We start from the raw sequence: 17,582 nt of genomic DNA, 5'->3' as shown, positions 1-17,582 counted from the left end.
TCAGATTAATTTAATAAATTAATCTTAACTACACATGTGCATCGGACGAAATGGAAAGAAAGTCTGTATGCAGTCTAAGATTGATTAATCAGCTTGTGAAATCTTGATTTGTTATGGCTTGGAAAAATCGTAAAATACAGAAATCACAAAATGGATACATACAAGCGTACGTTTCAAAATTCCTTGAAATTTTTTGGAAGGTAAATATTCAAAATACGAAATACTTATTGAGTTTTGTAATTACACAGGGAACAGATTAATGGCTCTTATCCTCGGAACGATGGTAATATTGACCGTGCTGATGGGCATAATTGCAATCATTTATTACATCCACGAGGATTCTTTGCCACCGATTGAAAGGGCGAAATTTATTTTGGAAAGATCTCCACTGATCGATGGGTATTAATTTCAATTCAGGCATATTAGATATTCAATTAGTTTACAGTACATACGTGTAACTTAACGTCCAGACACAATAATTTGGCATACAACATTCGGAGAATGGTGTTCAACGATTTAAGAAAAGTGGATTTGAAAGCCAACTTATCACAAACTGAACCTTGGAAATCATTGAATACTTCTCAGACAGACATACAACGCCTGAAAGACGGACATGTCGGGGGACAGGTGCGATCATCGAATATTCTTTTTAAAAAAATGTGGAGTTTTTGATTACATTTCTGAATCAACAAAATGTTTTAGGTTTGGGTGGCACGGGCCGACTGTGAATCTCAGTACAAAGACGCCGTACCCATTACACTAGAACAGATTGATGTGATAAAACGTTTTCTTGACTCGAACAGTGATGATTTTCAGTTAGTCACTACTGTAGAAGGTGCATACATAAATATGGAAATGGCTTATTTGAAAAAGGGGGTGACAAATGTGCACTATGTTCTACTGAGAGTTACAAAATTTGCTAATTATTGTTAATAGAATTTGAGAAAGCCCGAGATGATGGGAAAATCGCGAGTTTCATTGCAGTGGAAGGAGGTCACAGCATTCAATCGAGTTTATCCGTGCTTCGCCAATACTACGACTTGGGCGTTCGGATTTTTACTTTGGCACATACTTGCAGCACACCATGGTATAAAAAATACATGCATAAATAAATTAAGGAGAAGCTATTTCACTATTGCCATTGAAAAAATATAGGATCGATTATTCGCGAGCAGATCACTCTAATAAAAGCTTGAGAATTGTGTCCTACAGTCACGGGATATCACATTTTGGAGAGGTAAGTTAAGTACGTGCATGTGCATTGCATAAGTATTGCACTTGAGACACCACAACATGTTGAACAACGGGAATAATTTCGCACTTGCAATAATTGCAGGATGTCGTACGGGAAATGAACAGACTCGGAATGATAATTGACATGACACATTCCTCAATTGGGGCTGTTGTTGACGTGATGGCGGTTTCAAAATCGCCCATAATTTTTTCGCATTCTGCAGGTACTTAATACATCTATAAGTATTAATTTAATTGGTACAACCAAGTAATCCTCTCATCTTGATAACTATGCAATAGCAAGAACTTTATGCGATACTGATACGAACGTAGGGGATGCAATTTTAAAAACCGTAGTAAGAATTAAGTAAATTACCAGTTACTTTTGTAAATCTGGGGCAATGAAAATGAATTACAAGTTCACTTTGTGCTTATATAGAGGCAGAAAGATGCGCTGGTGAGTTTCACTATAGAACGGACTTATTAGGTTTGGATCTAAGATAGATTTTGTTCGTAGGTGATGGTTAGTTTTGACTCGAATCAAATAAAATGCGATGGAACTGACGCAACCATCCATGACGTAATTAGTATGTCTCATCATCATCTCCATTTTTATGTATACACGAAAGACAATGATTAATTTACGGCAAAGAATTTTGTAGAGCATATCGAGTACATCAAGAATCGAGCCACTGTTAACAACATTGGGATAGGCAGCAACTTTGATGGAATTGAAAAGTAAGACACCCAATTCTTCCTCACATAAATATTTAGATAAACACCAACATGTCCAGGTCATGACAATCTTACTCGGTTCATTCTAGGACTGTGCGGGGACTGGAGGACCCTTCAAAGTTCCCCGACCTCTTTGCCCTCTTGGTGGAGTCCGGTAAATGGCACTCTTTCGAATTGGAGCAGCTAGCAGGCAAAAACTTTCTCCGCGTTCTTGAGGTACATACGTGTGCATATTTCTTTCTCAAATGCAATACAAACCTAGTGCAGAATATAATACAATTTATTTGTGATAATCCAAAATTCGACCTAATCCAAATTCCAAATACATCAAAAAGGAGGTTGAAAAGGTAGATGCTATTTCCATTATTATTAATTAACTCACTTTAGAATGACTATGTTGAGATAAGTGAATAACATGTTTCTGGGTCTTCGAAGGTGAAGGAAGATTTAAAGAACGAGGAACCAGTTCAGGCATTTCAAAAGAGGTCAGAAATCCGAAAATATTGGGATCGAGGCAATTGTACATCTCCGAGCTCTTTTGTTGATCCGTCGTCAAGCATTCCAACCCTTCCAACCCTGTACACATATCCCCAGAATGAGAATAAAGATCCGTTTGGCCGATGAAATAATAAAAATAATAAAAGACTCCAATTTCAAACGGTATTTTCAAATATTTATTTTACTTCAGCAATAACAATGACACACCAAACTGAGATTTACCACGATCAACGAGACGACTTCGACTCTTACAGAAGCAACTTTTCGACACGATTAGTTAACAATAAATAAATAAAAACGGAGACAGCAGACAAAAAACTTTAGTGGATAAAATATTCAACAAAGATATTTGTAAAACACATACAATTGGCTTTTTACAGAAAATTTTATCAACAATAGAAGCGACATGGTCAGGGAGAACTTGTCATCGTGCAGAAACATCTACCTTAGCAATTAATTTTATCTAGTACATACATACATTCGTTGAGTACTTGAGTATCAGGATTAACTTTAGTATCATCATAATTAATAATACAAATTCAATAATTTAGTGCCATTCGGTTATTAGCTCGTGCAAAAATCTCAAGTCAAAGAAAGCCGTAGTGAATCGTATGTTATTTTTACAAGTCCTATGCTTAAATAGTTAAATATTATAAAGTCAGTACAGGGAGAGGAGCGATTGTTCCGTGCTCATCTCTTGTACAAATAGTTCTTGGCTTCCAAAACGGGATGACCACACTTTCCGTGATGCTTCTTGGATACCTGCAACAGAGGAGTTGAGTTCATATTTCAAAGTTTCAAGTTCTGAGCCGCATACTATTTATGTGTGATGACGATGTTGAGAAAATAATGATGATTGATGTCGAAATAATTGGAGCAGGATTCGCTAACTATCATAAATTTGCCTAGACTATAGTTCTTTGAAGCCACGGAAATATTTTTTAGTCAGACAGCAACCTTGTCTGGTCTGGTGCACTGGCCGTTTCTGGGATATTTTAAACGACGACTTGACCTCTTACATAAACTATTGTTTTGTACATTGTTTACATATTTTCTCTTGTTCTTTTCACTTATGAAGAAGAAAGATTTGATACATAGATTTCGGAAGCTCGAGGAAGTAATGTTTTCTAAAAGCAGAACACATTTCGACCTATTCATACAACCCTCGCTATGAAATCGACATTATGAAATGGAGTAAATATTTACCATTCTTTTGTTACTGACAAAGTTGGGTATTCGTTTGGATGGAGATTTGTAGTACAAAAGATTACATAATAATTGCACCGTGATATTTCCTTACCAAAGCTCTCGAACGACAATTTTCCATCTCGAGGAAGCAACTGTTGGAATAAGTCTTGTTGTCACTGCCGCAGACCGGATCGTACTCATGTGGACACATTTTTGAGCAACCTCGGAATTGGAACGCCGCTAGACATCTAAAATACAGAGTAACAACAAACTGAGTTTAAACAAATGACATAATATTTTCTAATGAGAAATAAGCAACAAAAATTGCATAATGCATGTTATGTGCAAAACATGAAGCGTCAGATCAGTATGATTTGAAAAAATCTGATCGGCACGGATGGACGCGGAGACGTCGAGGAGAACAATGACTCACTCGTGCAACCCATTGAAGTAGATTCTCGTGACGTATGAGTGTTACGTTTTAAATGAACACATTCTACAACGTCGACCCAACCCAAAAGTCGTTTACCCCAAAAAACTCATGAACCGAATTTCCTAATTCGACTTTCTTTATGTCTGCAATGCCAGCCAATGCCGTCATTTTTAATCAATGTACTAGCTCCGATTTGTTTTCAGCATTCAATTATTTCAACACAAGTAGCTAAATTCAAGATTTGATACTCACCTTGACAAAGGTACGACATACATGTGTTTTCTGCAATTCAATTAACAAAAAAAATGTCATCATCATTGTCATCACTCATGCTCACGTTTCTCGTTCTCCCCTCCCTCCGTTTTCTTACATGACCACAGTTCAACGTCACGATGCTATCTTAATTATTACTTTTGTCATTTTATAAGTCTGGTAGGCGCATCCGGGACTCGCGTAAAAAAAGTCCATCAATTAACCTACATTCGCAGTGGTGTCGTTTAATTTTGGCACCAAAGAATAAAACCGTAATCAAAAAATGCTGAATGCATTTTTATTTTTTTAAATACTAGATTGTTGATTGAGGTGTTTAGAGATCAGATTAGAATTGCCTCACACATTGTTTAAATGTGGTCTCTTCTGCTGAGCCTTACTTTATAAGAGTGAATGCACGTTATCATGTCGTTAATCTGATTGAAGTGAGAATAAGGAAAAGTTTTATAAAAGTTGTTAATGAATGAACAAAGTGCTCATTTCGGTAAAAGAAAAAAAGTTACCAAACGTGTCCACAAAACCAACAAGTGCATTAAAGATTCACCTGGTTGCATTTAATTGACAATTAAGCCTGAAAGTGAAGTTTTGTATATTTGGATGAGTATCTTAAACAAGGTTAATCTCTCAACTAAGCACGATGATTGGACTGCGAGGCAATATAAATGTTGTTATATATTTTTTCCACCGGCTCTACATACATACGCGTCACTTCTCTGTCTCAAATTTTAATTGGTATCACAGGTCAGAATTACTTGCAGTTGTTCAAAAATCAGGTTGTCAAAATCTTACCCGCAATTAGTCATATGCATTTCACATTCCTAGCAAATCAAATACACAATTAATTATTTAATTGAATCATTATTACTAACATCAAGTAAGTCATATCTTTTCTCACATTCCTGTAAAATTTGTTATCCGATCCGCAAACAAATTCACGGCGGCTTTCGCACCCAGTGTTGCAATACTTTGTAGTTTGGCATCGTTCCAGTGAGACGGCGACCACTCTTTGGCCGCAAGTTTCCTTCTTCATTTCACATAAACTCCTAAAATCAAGGGTCATTAACTATCTATTCGCATTTTGCACTTAATGCCTCCAAATATTATTGCTATCCGTATAAAGTATTAAACATGAGCTCGCACCTGTACACATTCCCATCCGACCCGCATACGATCCCATCGCTTGCAACGTCGTCGGGACAGCGTTCTTTGAAGTGGGCACAGTTTTCAACCTGGGTTAAGTTCGTGCATGCCCCCCAATGCGCCATTTGAATTCCTTTTCTAAATTATTCATAATTTTTGTAATATCGAAACATCGTCAGTGGTTTGTCAAGTAGGGGCTTAATTAAATAATTAAGGGGAGTACACCGCTAAGGGGAGAGCACTGCTCTCGTGACCTTAATTGAATCAGACTGTTTAAACAGCTGCACCAAAATTCAGTATGATACACTTTGACATTCACAACTTTGAAGTTAAACTTGCATCCATAAATCTGCGCTCTTAAAATTTTAAGTTAATTAACAGCATGTGGGTGCTAACAGAAAATGAGTCACAATGTGCTATCACAAGTGCAAAATGGAGCCGAGTACAAAAGGATATGCACAATTGAACAACCGAGTATTTATGATTTGGGTACAGAATTGATAAAAGTTCTTTGTACATACTTACGGGGTCACATTATGACATTACGAACCTGCAAGTTGCAATTTGTAGCTTGCAAAAATTGTTGTACGTTTTCCCGTCTGTCCCACACACCTCGTCCAGATTGGAACCGCACTTAATGATTTTACAACTGTCTGACTTTTCTCTGCATTTTTCATATGAAACGGCGTCGACACGATATTTTTTAGGTCTGAGTATTCATAAAAATTTGGTATTAATGTGCTATGAAATTATATAATGTGATTTTTAATAGTATAAAGAAAGATGACGTTACCCGCAATGCATTAACCTCAGCTCACATAAATTATCTGTAAGGTGGTTCAGAATGAGAGTCAAAATCGGTGTGAAGCTGTTCACATGTTCAATTTTCCTTTACCATAAATATTGCCATCACTGCCACAGACAGGAACAAAAGGCTCGTTGTCGCAAGTTGCTGATTTTGGACACCCATTTTCAGCTCGTCTGTCCCGGACGCAGTATGACATGGGCACTTCAAATACGTGTTTTCTAAATATCAAAATTGTCGTAATTATCGTTAAACACAAACAGGCGGGCACCGCAATCAGCATTTACCAATATTCATCCATACGTACGTATTAATACCACCCCACACTTATCACAATAGCAAATAATGCATGTGTTTGGGAGATATTTAACCGTGGTGTTTAGATACGCTTAACCCCAATGGATATGCTTGGATAAAATTTGGTATCATTAGCCAAAAGAGGCGTCGGGAGCAGTTACAGAGCTATTGAATTGACATTAAAGAGCTCTACTAAAATCCCTGACGCGGAAAAACATTGGCCGACAAAATGTTTTCATGGGCAAAGATGTGGAACTTGCGCTGCTTTGCTAAACTGCAGTTATTGCGGTAGTTAAGCTGCTTATACACGGTGATAACTACACACATACATCTCTCTGTATCTGATGCACAATGTTGTTGAAATGCAATTAAGCCATATTTTGAAACATTTTTGAAATTTTTAGATTATTCTAAATATGATGAAATTAATCCAAAATCGAGCCTTGCATGCAAGGTAATGCAGGAAAGAGATTTCAAAATACATAGTTCTTACCCACAGTTCTTCTTGAGCATGGCACACCCTAGACAATTTTCAATGTTTAACCGTATTTCTCAGCCTTCTTAATATTGGAGGTCTTCATACGCCGTATAATACACATAATTACCGTTGTTGTACAATCGTCCATCCGATGCACAGGTCGGTTTTGCAATCCGCCAGCACGCGTCACCACAATGTTTTGTGGTTTTACACCGTTTTAATGAGGTTCGGACGACTCCTTGGCTAAAAAGAGACAATGTTGTGCCCTTGGATTCTAACAATTACGACGAGCGAATTGAAAGATGAGCCATGAAAAGGCATACTCACCCACACGTCTTAAATTTCATAGTGCATGTTGACGGCTGCAACAAAAATTATACACTGTGAATCTGCTTTGACGTTGACAGAATCAATTTGGCACGAGTTTAAAATATTATTACATAAACGTTTCCATTGCTTCCGCAAATTGGACCGTCTTTTGGGGCATATTTGCAAGAAAGTGGACAATTTTCCCTGGTGGCAGTAGAATTCATACAAGGTCCGCTGTGAGCCATGTTGATTCCCCTCCTTTTCCGGTGGTATAAAATACACGTTTTTGGTATTAATTAGAGCAACGAGACCATGTCGATACGGATTTGTCGGGTTCCAAATAATTAACTCACATGCATGTTTCCACTTGGAGGGTGCATTTGTTCAGATAAGTTCGACCGTCGGATGCGCAAACAGGATCGTACTCACTGTTGCATTTGCTATCACAACGAGAGCCTGCCGTTCGGGTGCAAAGATCTAAGCTCACGGATATTACACCTGCAAAATAAACTCGTCGCAATTAATTGGTCCGTGATTTAATTTGCATTTGTAAACAAATTGCTTTCATTCGTGCGTTACATGTAGATAAACCTTTGAAAAAATTCTACTCTCATTAATGGATGCTAATTGGGATTGAAATGAACGTGCAGAGTTCCATACATGACCCAACAATTAAGCAATGTAGCCGTTGGCATAATCGGTAATTGATACTTTGATTCATTTGAAACTATGATCTGTTGGCGAGAGTCGTGCGAATGGAATTCAATAATGGCGTAAATATTGGCGTAAATGTCGACCTTATGATTTTCATTCGGGGTCACAGGTGTATAGCCAGATTTTTTCTGAACTTTCTATAAATTCAAATTTTATGCCTAATTTTTTAAATAAAAAACTGTTAATTCTGCACATACTTATTTATTCTGATTTAGTCTTATATGAAACGGAAATGAGAGAGTTAGCATTTAAACTAATTTTCCTCTGGTGCAGAATATTTAAGAATAATACTTGTCACCTCCCATTCATTAAAGTTGGGATAATTCATTTTTCTCGCTAATTAATGGACATGCCCCACTGCATTTTTTAATTAGCGAATCTTGCACCTTATTATCTCCCATGGTTTATGGTCTCCTAATCGAGTATGGTCTCTTAATCTCTGCCTCTATGTACACCAACCCGTAAAACAAGAAACTTGAAAGTGATGGACGGCGTGTTGCGTCTTGAAAAAAGATCAGTGTTTGGAAGAATGCAGACTAATAAACCTTTTTCCGCTCAGTCACTCGCAATCCAAACAAACTTATCGAGCAGAGGAAACTTGAAAGAAATTGTTGTTCAAGATGGTGTGCAGAATCGCCCATGTCACTCATACTCTTCTTCCTAATGATACATAATTATGGGCAAGGGGTGAATGTGTAAGAAATAATCAGAGGAGTCCGTTTAGAATAATACGCATTTGCATTATCCTGTAAAAGCGAAAACAAAAAGTTCACTTGATTTAGTGCAATACGAGCACGAAAGAGAATTTCACATTATGACGTGAGCCTCATTGCAATCTTATTAAATCTTATTTTTCCTTCATTTTACGACAAAGTGAAGGTAAAAGTGACTCGAGTCAATCTTTCTAAAATCTCTAATCCGGACAAGTGAATATCTAATAGCTCATCTACATGCTCACATTATGTGAAAAAAGGCATTGTGGGCTGGGTTTGATTTGCTCTGACAATTTTGCCTCTTCCTTCTTGCCTTTTATTTTTCTTGTGTACGAAGGTAATGATGATGAGAGTATAATAGATGATTACACGCATAAATATGTATGCATTCTCATCCATATGGCTAAAATGCAATGCCAAGGCCGTCTGCCAATTGTAGGGTTACAATAATTTTAGAATTTTAGTTCAATGCACGTTGTCTTATTTCGAGAGTCAATGTTCTCATCTGAAATAATGAGTGGGTTGATGGGTTCGCACAACACCCTTAATTTGGCACTTGATGCATACAATTCCTTATTAGTTAATAAACACCAGCTCAAATATGCATGCACTCACCTTTTAAACACGTTCGTCTCCTCATTTCGCAGTCGTTAGCTGAAATTTAAATACGACATTGATTTGACACGTAAAACTATGAAGACGAACTTAATTATAAACGAGATTTTATGTCCGTGGGCTTTCATACCATAAATAACGCCATCGCTTGCACACACGGGTTCGCTAACTTTAGAACATGATCTTGGACACGATACGGATGACTCGGTCCCTTCCGCGATACCTGCAAATCAAAAATTCGTGTCATTGTCTTTTGTAATCATTGGAATAATTTTTAGCGGTGCAGCATTGCAAATTGTGTCTAATAAAAATTAGCAACTGCAAAATTGACATATTTACCACTATGAAATATCTATGCAAATAATATATCAAGTGTATTTACGTATGCAATTAAAAAATGTAAAAAAATCTCCCGTTTTTTTGTGGAAAATTGTACAGTAGTAAAAAAAATTGTGACAGAAGAGAAAAAATAGGAGAAAATTTCACTGGTTCTACATTTGAAACGAGCTTTATGTCCTCTTTCGTCTATTTTTTATAGAGCTTGAAAATCCAAATTAATTCCCACAATGCAAATAAACTTAATTTCTTCATGTGCTATTAGCATTCTATTGCTAACCGAAATTGCTGGTTTGCATGTTTTTGTAGTATCATTGGGTTTATCGGGATGCGTACGTACGTATGTACGTACATTCCTTTTATTAGCACAGGTCAGTTCAATTTGATGCTTGTGATGCCATGCCAGACGAGCTCTCGAGACTTGCATTGTCCCCTCGAACCGGTGCATTTGGGATGAAGCAACAATCAGACGGATCACATAAGAATAAAATTGAAACCATTCATCCGCCATCGAATACAACGACGAAACATAAATATTTAATTAGTCTTTTCAACGAGGAAAGCCTTAAGAGAGCGATGGTCGTCTAAATCGCAAGTTTTATAAATTGCCACTATTAGCCCACTCTTGCCAATCAAGTGGTGGCTCTCATTTATTCAGCATTTGCATTACAAGTGTACTTAGTTAGCACCCCACGGCGAAATGGATGATTTGTCCTTTTCTTCTCCGCTTGGATTTCTAAATGACACAGTCAGCAGTGGTGTGTACAATAAATAAATAATATGTGCGCATTGTGGAGCGAATGCCTACTCTGAGGATGAGCCTATGACGTGGACTCCCGACCATTTCGCACAAGAACGCTGCGTTCTTCTCAGTGACTCAGCCACTCAACGTGCTTCTTCATTTCGTGGTCAGTTTCACAGAGCTTTAAACTGTTTCCTATTTCAAGCACAAGACACACAGCACACTCGCTAATTTTAGATTTGCACTGAGCAAACTTTGCATTTCGAAAAACATACATATTTGCATACACAATGCATACAATAAGTGCATGCATTTACAACGTGAGGAGTTCGTACCACGCGACATAAAATCCTCAATTTAATTTTCAATCGATTTGACACGGTCTGTGTACACTATCAATCACTCGAACGAGCTGCATCGAATTCATTCCTGTTGGAAAGATTTCCTATTGGACAGATTTTATTTCCTCTCGGGCACTGCCAATCTCACACACTGTTACAGATTATAAGACTTATAAGATTAGTTGTACTTTTAGTAGCTCCGTATTTTTACTTGCACCATATTGACCATCAGAAGAAGCTCCGTAATGTAAAACCTGAAGATTTTCATGCTTCTGTGCTGGGCTGTAAGAATCAAGAACCGTAGAAGCAATATGTACATTTCATTCAGCAGACATAGTGGTTATTTTTACTACCACACGAGTTGCACAAAATTGCATTGAATGTTGCCACACACGTTGCTTGCACTTATGTAGGTTTCGTTCTGGCAAGTTTTCAAGTACAAAGATGCAAGAAAAACATTATCATCCGTATTATCCCGCAGACACAGTGTCCGTTGTAAAAACAGCTCGAATATGTCTCAAAGCCAAATCTATAAGGGGGCTTGGGAACTATGTTTATTATCTAGCTACCAGTCTTAACCTATTTATTTAGTGTCTTATTTATTATTAAGTACTGGAAATCCGCACGCACAAAAAAAATCATCAGTGTGCTATCATAATTTAAATCCTTTCCAACTTTCGGCTTGTCTGTCTGGTCAAGAAAATTAATATTATATTTGATTAAAAAATGCAGTGTTCGATTAAGGTTTCCATATTTATATGTAGTACTTGACTTAAAATATGTATATGCAACTTGTCTAAGATCTGACATGTCACTCATTTTATTTTCTGGTGAGGTATACAGAGCTCGTTTTTATGGAGGACTATTTTTTTAATATGTGCAACAATTTTCGCCATATATTATTTATATACATATTCAAGGAAATATGGAATTTTTAGTTGCAAAAATTGTGAGATTCTAAATTATTATCCTTCGACCTTGAGAAACTTGGGTCTGCAAAAATTCTGTTTTGTTTCGTTTTATTACTTTAAAGTAAGTATCACAAGATGGTAACGAATTAAGATAAATAGTCGTATCTGGTAAAATTTGAAGATCAAAGATATCATAACCTGTAATGACGTGTTTAACATTCATAACGAATTTTGTCGTCCTTCGTCTTTTGTTACATGCATTGTGCAGTTGTGTAAGATCTATTTACGACCAGATTTAAAGTGGACCTTTATGTGCGGCTAAAACAACTAATTGATAGTTTGATAATTCGGAAACGAAGCTTGCAAATCTTGGGGCATAAACCCACTTTGGTTTAATGCCTTAAAGCCTCCCATAAAATAATGGACAGTTATAAGAGCCAATTGCCCATCATCGTCACACACAGAGGAGGATACCTTACTTGTTTATAGACTCGAGGTTTTACTGCAACTCATTTTATACGACTACAATAATCATGAACGCAAGGAATTGTTTACCAGGAGGGTGGTCGCACTGGAAATACTTGAAGCATTGCAAATGTGTTATGGTCCTTACTCTCAAAGTACAGTTATCTTTGCTTGTTTATAGTTTGTGACCCATTCAGACCGCTGTCTTCGAATGTGAGAATGTGTAAAGCAACAACACCCAACCACATTTTTTACCTGAGAAGCAAGGTCATTTCTAAGTAAATTGAAACCCCCATACATATTACGAGGTTAAAAAAAGGCAAAACATTTGACAGGCGGCGGTTGGTTTCTCCCAGACATTTAGCATCGCATTGAATGTTTGATTTACTTTTTAGCAATAATGAAATTTGATGCCATCAATCTCGTATTAATTAGGCGCACCTGTCCGCTACCATGTTGCTTCCGATCCTGTCTCTCTGTGATTCATCGTCCCAACTCGTCGTACTTTGGGCTAGTTGTGAGTTTGTGCACGTATTATTACTGGCTGACTGCATTCCCTTCAAATGAAATCGAAATCCATCAAGATCATAAGCAGTGACTTTCTCAAGTTCAGGTTGATTTCTAACATAAAAACGTTAAATCTGACCACGTTATGGTGTCATGAAAATCTCCCTCATTTTTGCACAGAGATGTGAAACGAGTAAATTGGGATAATAATATGAAGACATTTACTTAGACCCAACTGAGAACTATAATTAACAGACATTTACTGCCACTGATCATAGAGAAACTTGAGGAGCACTATTTGCCGATTATTTCTACCACTATGACTGCCGCCTGTAGGACTGAAATCAAGGAGATAAATTGCAAATGCATGCATTAAGTGCAATCATACCTTATTACAGGAAAAGATATTGTAATTTTCGAAATTGATGGCACGTCTGCTGATTTTTATATACGAGGAGCCAGGAATTGCCGATTGCCAGCCAAATGAGATTCCGATATTCACGTTTAATGGGGATTTAAAATCGACAAGTCTCAAAACTCACAGGCAGAGTTAGCAAGTGTTGATTAAAGTGAGATTTTGTTGTTGATGAATCTAAAACACGTTTTATTACATGTTATAATAAAAAGCAGGTCACCCATCAGGCCATTACATATGGAAAATGTGCATAAGCCATACACAACACATGTAATCACAGCCAACTTCATGTGCACAAATCTTTATCAAACTTTTGAGAAGAAAAGCATTCTTCTTGTTCCTGAATTATTGTTGACTTTTGAAAACAATTCAGAATCATGCAATTTAAGTCAGAACTAAAAACGTGCCAGCAAAATTACATACAAACATAATATTTCAATTCGTGACACTGAGGATGAGACCCATATGAAAGTACGTCTAAATATTAATTGGGTATGAATATGAAATCGCTTAAAAACAGGTCAGATAAATACTTTCTTGGAATCATTCCTATTCAAGAAGACACGTGTATTTACCCAATTCTAATATTGTGTCCAACACATGTGTACATGTATATGTATATGCACATGCTTTTTATTTGTTATAGTTTTTCCTAGCTTGGAAAAATCTTAATTATCTTAATTTAATTATCTCAATTTTACTAAAATTTAATTTAATGTGTGTGTGAGACACAATGGGTTAAATTCATCTCTTTTTTTATTTGTCATTAAATCACAGTTCTTTGATTTGGTGCACTTTTTAAATTACAATGTTTCTGCATTTCTGAATCTGAATCAATAAAATCGTGACAGAACTGAAACTTGAAAATCTAAATATCGCATTTGCACAGCTTGAATTAATTAAAGTTGAGAAATAAAGAATATTACTTGAAACCATAACCGTCTCCAAGACCAAACCATTCAAGAGTCACCGACAAATAAAAACATGATCAACTTTAAAGGTGATGTAGACGAGTCGAGCTTAATGTGTGTCGGGATATAATATTTAGGTATTGATGTGGCATTTTTAATGGTGCATTAAATTCGTTTTCACATTAATAATGATTCACCAGACCAATATATTCAAAAAAGGGATTTACAAGAGTCATTATCTTGCATCCTCCGAGCAGTCCTGATACGTAGTAAGTCACCCTGCATGTGTGTCACTTCTAAACGACTACCTAATAAGACACTTCTAAAAAATTGATTACATTTCTCACGATTGTTTTACAAGCAAACAACGCACGAACCAAGTACAACTACCCATTTTCTGTTTGTTGTGTCAGTGTCAAGTTCACGACCCGTCTTGTAGAATTGTACCATGCGCTAGTTCACAATCAATTGGCACCTCGCTCGGCCGATAATAAAGTAATTTCTGTTGCTTCGTCTACTTTTCAGTTAGCGCACACCAGGAAATTGTGTTGTTCTCAGACGATTATTATAATTCTATTGCATTTTTACTTTAACCGATAAAAATAATGGATGTTTACGCCATTCTCGTGTATTCGTGTCTCACATTGTCACTTCACTGCTGATAAATTAAATACCTCAATACCATCGGATGACAGTTTAATGACAATGCAAATGCACAAATTTTCAACAAACATAGATATGATCATTGTGAACATGATTATTGCATGACATGTAGGTATCAAACTATGCTGATCATCATGGTCCGACACAAACGAGTAACTTTTCCAGTTATGAAATTCATGGAAATTTGCATTTACTGAATGCACTTGACTGGATGGTGTGCTGATGATGATATATATTTATGTCTTATGTATGAGAATAGTTAGCATTATTAGACAGAGTGGAAAGGAGATGAACTTACCTATGAGCAGAAGAACTGTCAAAATGGTAATTTGAGACCAGAATTGTTTTTTCATCGAGGTGCCGGCCACCCACCCAGGGCTCATTTTGACTTTTCAGTTACTTTTGCGTCTTAATTATATTTCAATGCTCCTTTCTTCAAACGAAAAATTCACTGGAAATGTTTAAATTTTTCCAATCCCGAGTTTGATCGATATTGTGTTTATGTAGTGCAAGTTGTACCCAAATCACTGTATATGCACCCAAAGCGATGGTGGCAAAGTGAGACACGGGCTCGATTTTCTAGAGAAACAATGAAAACTGCATCAAATCTCCTCCTAACCCACTCTCGAGCTAAACAATTAAGAAAACTGTATATTTAGTACGTGTAATTGTTTCGAAAAAGATTTTTCTAAATTCTTGGCAAACAATTATTGTAGCGTTAGACCAACTGGACTCATTGTTGGGTTGGACACTTGGTTGAGACAAGTCTACAATGAGCACTCCTTCCTGTTTCACAGTCGATTGTTAAATGCGAGATTGTAAATAAGAAAAGTCTCGTCTTCTGCACCAACGTGGTTCCTGAGAGATTGGATGTTGACTTGTACTCCTCAGATTCAGTTAGAATGCACACACTTCTCGCCATAAATAAGGCTCACTTCTTGGTTCTTATTATTGTTGTGGATGGGGAAGTATGAGGAATTGAAGAGAATCGAATATAAGATGGGGGTGAGACGACTCTTATTATGAAGATGTAACTCCAATGCATTCGTGGCCGTCCGACGCTGGTTCTCTCTCACTGATTGATAAAAGTGATGCACATCATTTTCAAGTACTTTTCGAATTTAATTGATTGAGGGTTAAAGGGATGACGAGCATGAGGATATGTTGGTCAGTTCAAAATTACCAGTCTCACTGAACAATGGGCTGGTAAGATTACCTACATGCTTGGTTTGGTTAAGGTTCTCAATTATACATTTTATTTATACACCATAATATTTATTTATTGGATTGCTACAGTTTTGAGAAGGGTTAGTGATTCTTGTCCTTAATTACACGCCAAAAGTCGCAAGAAGTCATGTCAAGTTCAACCAACTTTGTAACATTTTTCGTGTTCTACAAGATCATTTTGATAGAAATTAAGGTACATATATGTACATATGTACTTTAGAGCAGCGCACATTATGCGTGATTACTGTGGGAAAAGGTTTGATTTACGTCAAATAACTGGAGTTGACAATAAAAGCTGTCGTCTAGTTATTTAAATAAATAAATACAAATTGTTTGGGTTGGTGTGTTCCTGTTATAGCTGGCTCGATTACTCCAATTAATCTGGGTTGAAAAAATCAATTTCGAAAACGCCCATGAAAAACGAACAGTTATTTGCTTATTTACTCTTGAATTTTACTTTGCCATTTTTCTAACATTTTTTGTTCTGCATGAATAATTATTGTTTTAACAACGTGGCGTTTTTTATCCAACAAACAACCTCAGTGCTCACAAAACTTGTCAAAGGACCCGTCGCAAAATTCTGAACCTTACATTCTCGGAATCTTTTTACTACCCTTTTATAATTAAAAAAATAGTCATAGTACAAACCAAACACATGCGTATTAAAGCAGTATAACGTTAATTTGGCAGTATTATTATTACTCTTTTCTGAGTGTGAAAGGCAAAGAATTTTGGTTATTGTTCGTATGTGCACGTTTTTTTACATCTTAAAAAGATCTCTGTTTCTCTGTTTTTTTCCTGTCGTCATTCAGTTCAGTCCGACGACAATTATTGTTTATTTGAGCTAGAATACGTTCAGGAACAGAAAAAATGCATAGAAATATATGCATGCATTTTGATGATGAGAGCAGCCTAACCTACTTCGTTAATGGTGTACATTTTGTCTGAAAATTTTGCTTCGCTTATTTTTATGGAGATGCAGAGAGAAGCGGAAATGCGGTTTTGTTACGAACTTGAAATGGGAGAGAATGGGAGGACTGTTTTATTAAATTATCCAAAAATATTTATGAGACGATTAAATCAACTTTTTACTCTTTTCGAATTTCCTACAGTAGTTTATACACTTTTGTCGACCACAAACAAAGGAAATGAATTTTGATTGCTCTTTCAATTTACCCACAAACCAAGAACTCTCGTATTTAGGATATCACATGCCTGCCACCACGCTTGTACATACCGCTCGTCTCCAAATACTTGTCGTTTAATGCATGAGAAGAAGCTTGTTTGCATGTTGAGTTCGTTTGACACAATTTTTTAATCCTAAATTTTGGCGATTTTGTTTGGATGCAGTTGGAAAATTTTTGTGTTGATGACATGACATTGCAAATACTACGCCTCGTTTGCAAATCCATCATTCTGCCACCACACACTTGACATTATGCACAGGACATGTAAATCAGTTGCCTTATTTAGTAACCCTTGCTTGTGTGACGCGTTGTAGGAAGGGCGTCTAAGATGGATGCTCTTACTCCTAATTCAAATGACAACATTGGCTCATCACATTTTATTAGCCATTTATTTTAGAGGAAGGCGAAGACTGATCTGGTGACGGTAGTTGAAAATATAGAAATATACA

The 17,582-nt window shown here is 36.6% G+C and overlaps 2 protein-coding genes across 3 annotated transcripts; one reads left to right on the top strand and one right to left on the bottom strand.

Moving 5' to 3' along the window:
- The first annotated feature begins 35 nt into the window (after positions 1-35).
- Positions 36-2,627, top strand: LOC110860500 (dipeptidase 1). Its single transcript, XM_022109564.2, has 14 exons — positions 36-166; positions 249-399; positions 471-627; positions 703-835; positions 937-1,087; positions 1,156-1,237; positions 1,337-1,457; positions 1,534-1,589; positions 1,673-1,690; positions 1,751-1,820; positions 1,896-1,971; positions 2,058-2,184; positions 2,304-2,315; positions 2,404-2,627. The coding sequence occupies exons 1-14, from the start codon at positions 151-153 to the stop codon at positions 2,590-2,592; spliced, it is 1,359 nt and encodes a 452-aa protein (XP_021965256.1). The 5' UTR covers positions 36-150; the 3' UTR covers positions 2,593-2,627.
- Positions 2,620-15,594, bottom strand: LOC110860482 (agrin). Of its 2 annotated transcripts, XM_022109531.2 has the most exons (18): positions 15,382-15,594; positions 15,018-15,298; positions 9,559-9,651; positions 9,429-9,467; positions 7,740-7,884; positions 7,518-7,644; positions 7,405-7,439; positions 7,205-7,320; positions 7,093-7,120; positions 6,393-6,523; positions 6,291-6,324; positions 6,048-6,206; positions 5,498-5,635; positions 5,253-5,400; positions 5,147-5,175; positions 4,340-4,369; positions 3,767-3,902; positions 2,620-3,228 (listed from the first exon to the last, which is right to left on the bottom strand). In XM_022109531.2, exons 2-18 carry the CDS (start codon positions 15,100-15,102, stop codon positions 3,157-3,159), a joined length of 1,545 nt encoding a protein of 514 aa, XP_021965223.1. In that variant the 5' UTR covers positions 15,103-15,298; positions 15,382-15,594; the 3' UTR covers positions 2,620-3,156. The 2 variants fall into 2 exon arrangements, with proteins under 2 accessions (XP_021965223.1, XP_035711856.1); XM_035855963.1 differs by lacking the exons at positions 15,018-15,298; positions 15,382-15,594 and adding an exon at positions 14,284-14,317.
- Positions 15,595-17,582: the final 1,988 nt, after the last annotated feature.

This window comes from Folsomia candida, unplaced genomic scaffold, assembly GCF_002217175.1.
Source record: "Folsomia candida strain VU population unplaced genomic scaffold, ASM221717v1 Fcan01_Sc001, whole genome shotgun sequence".
Taxonomy (NCBI): domain Eukaryota; kingdom Metazoa; phylum Arthropoda; class Collembola; order Entomobryomorpha; family Isotomidae; genus Folsomia; species Folsomia candida.
This window is presented reverse-complemented; position numbering and strand designations above follow the sequence as displayed.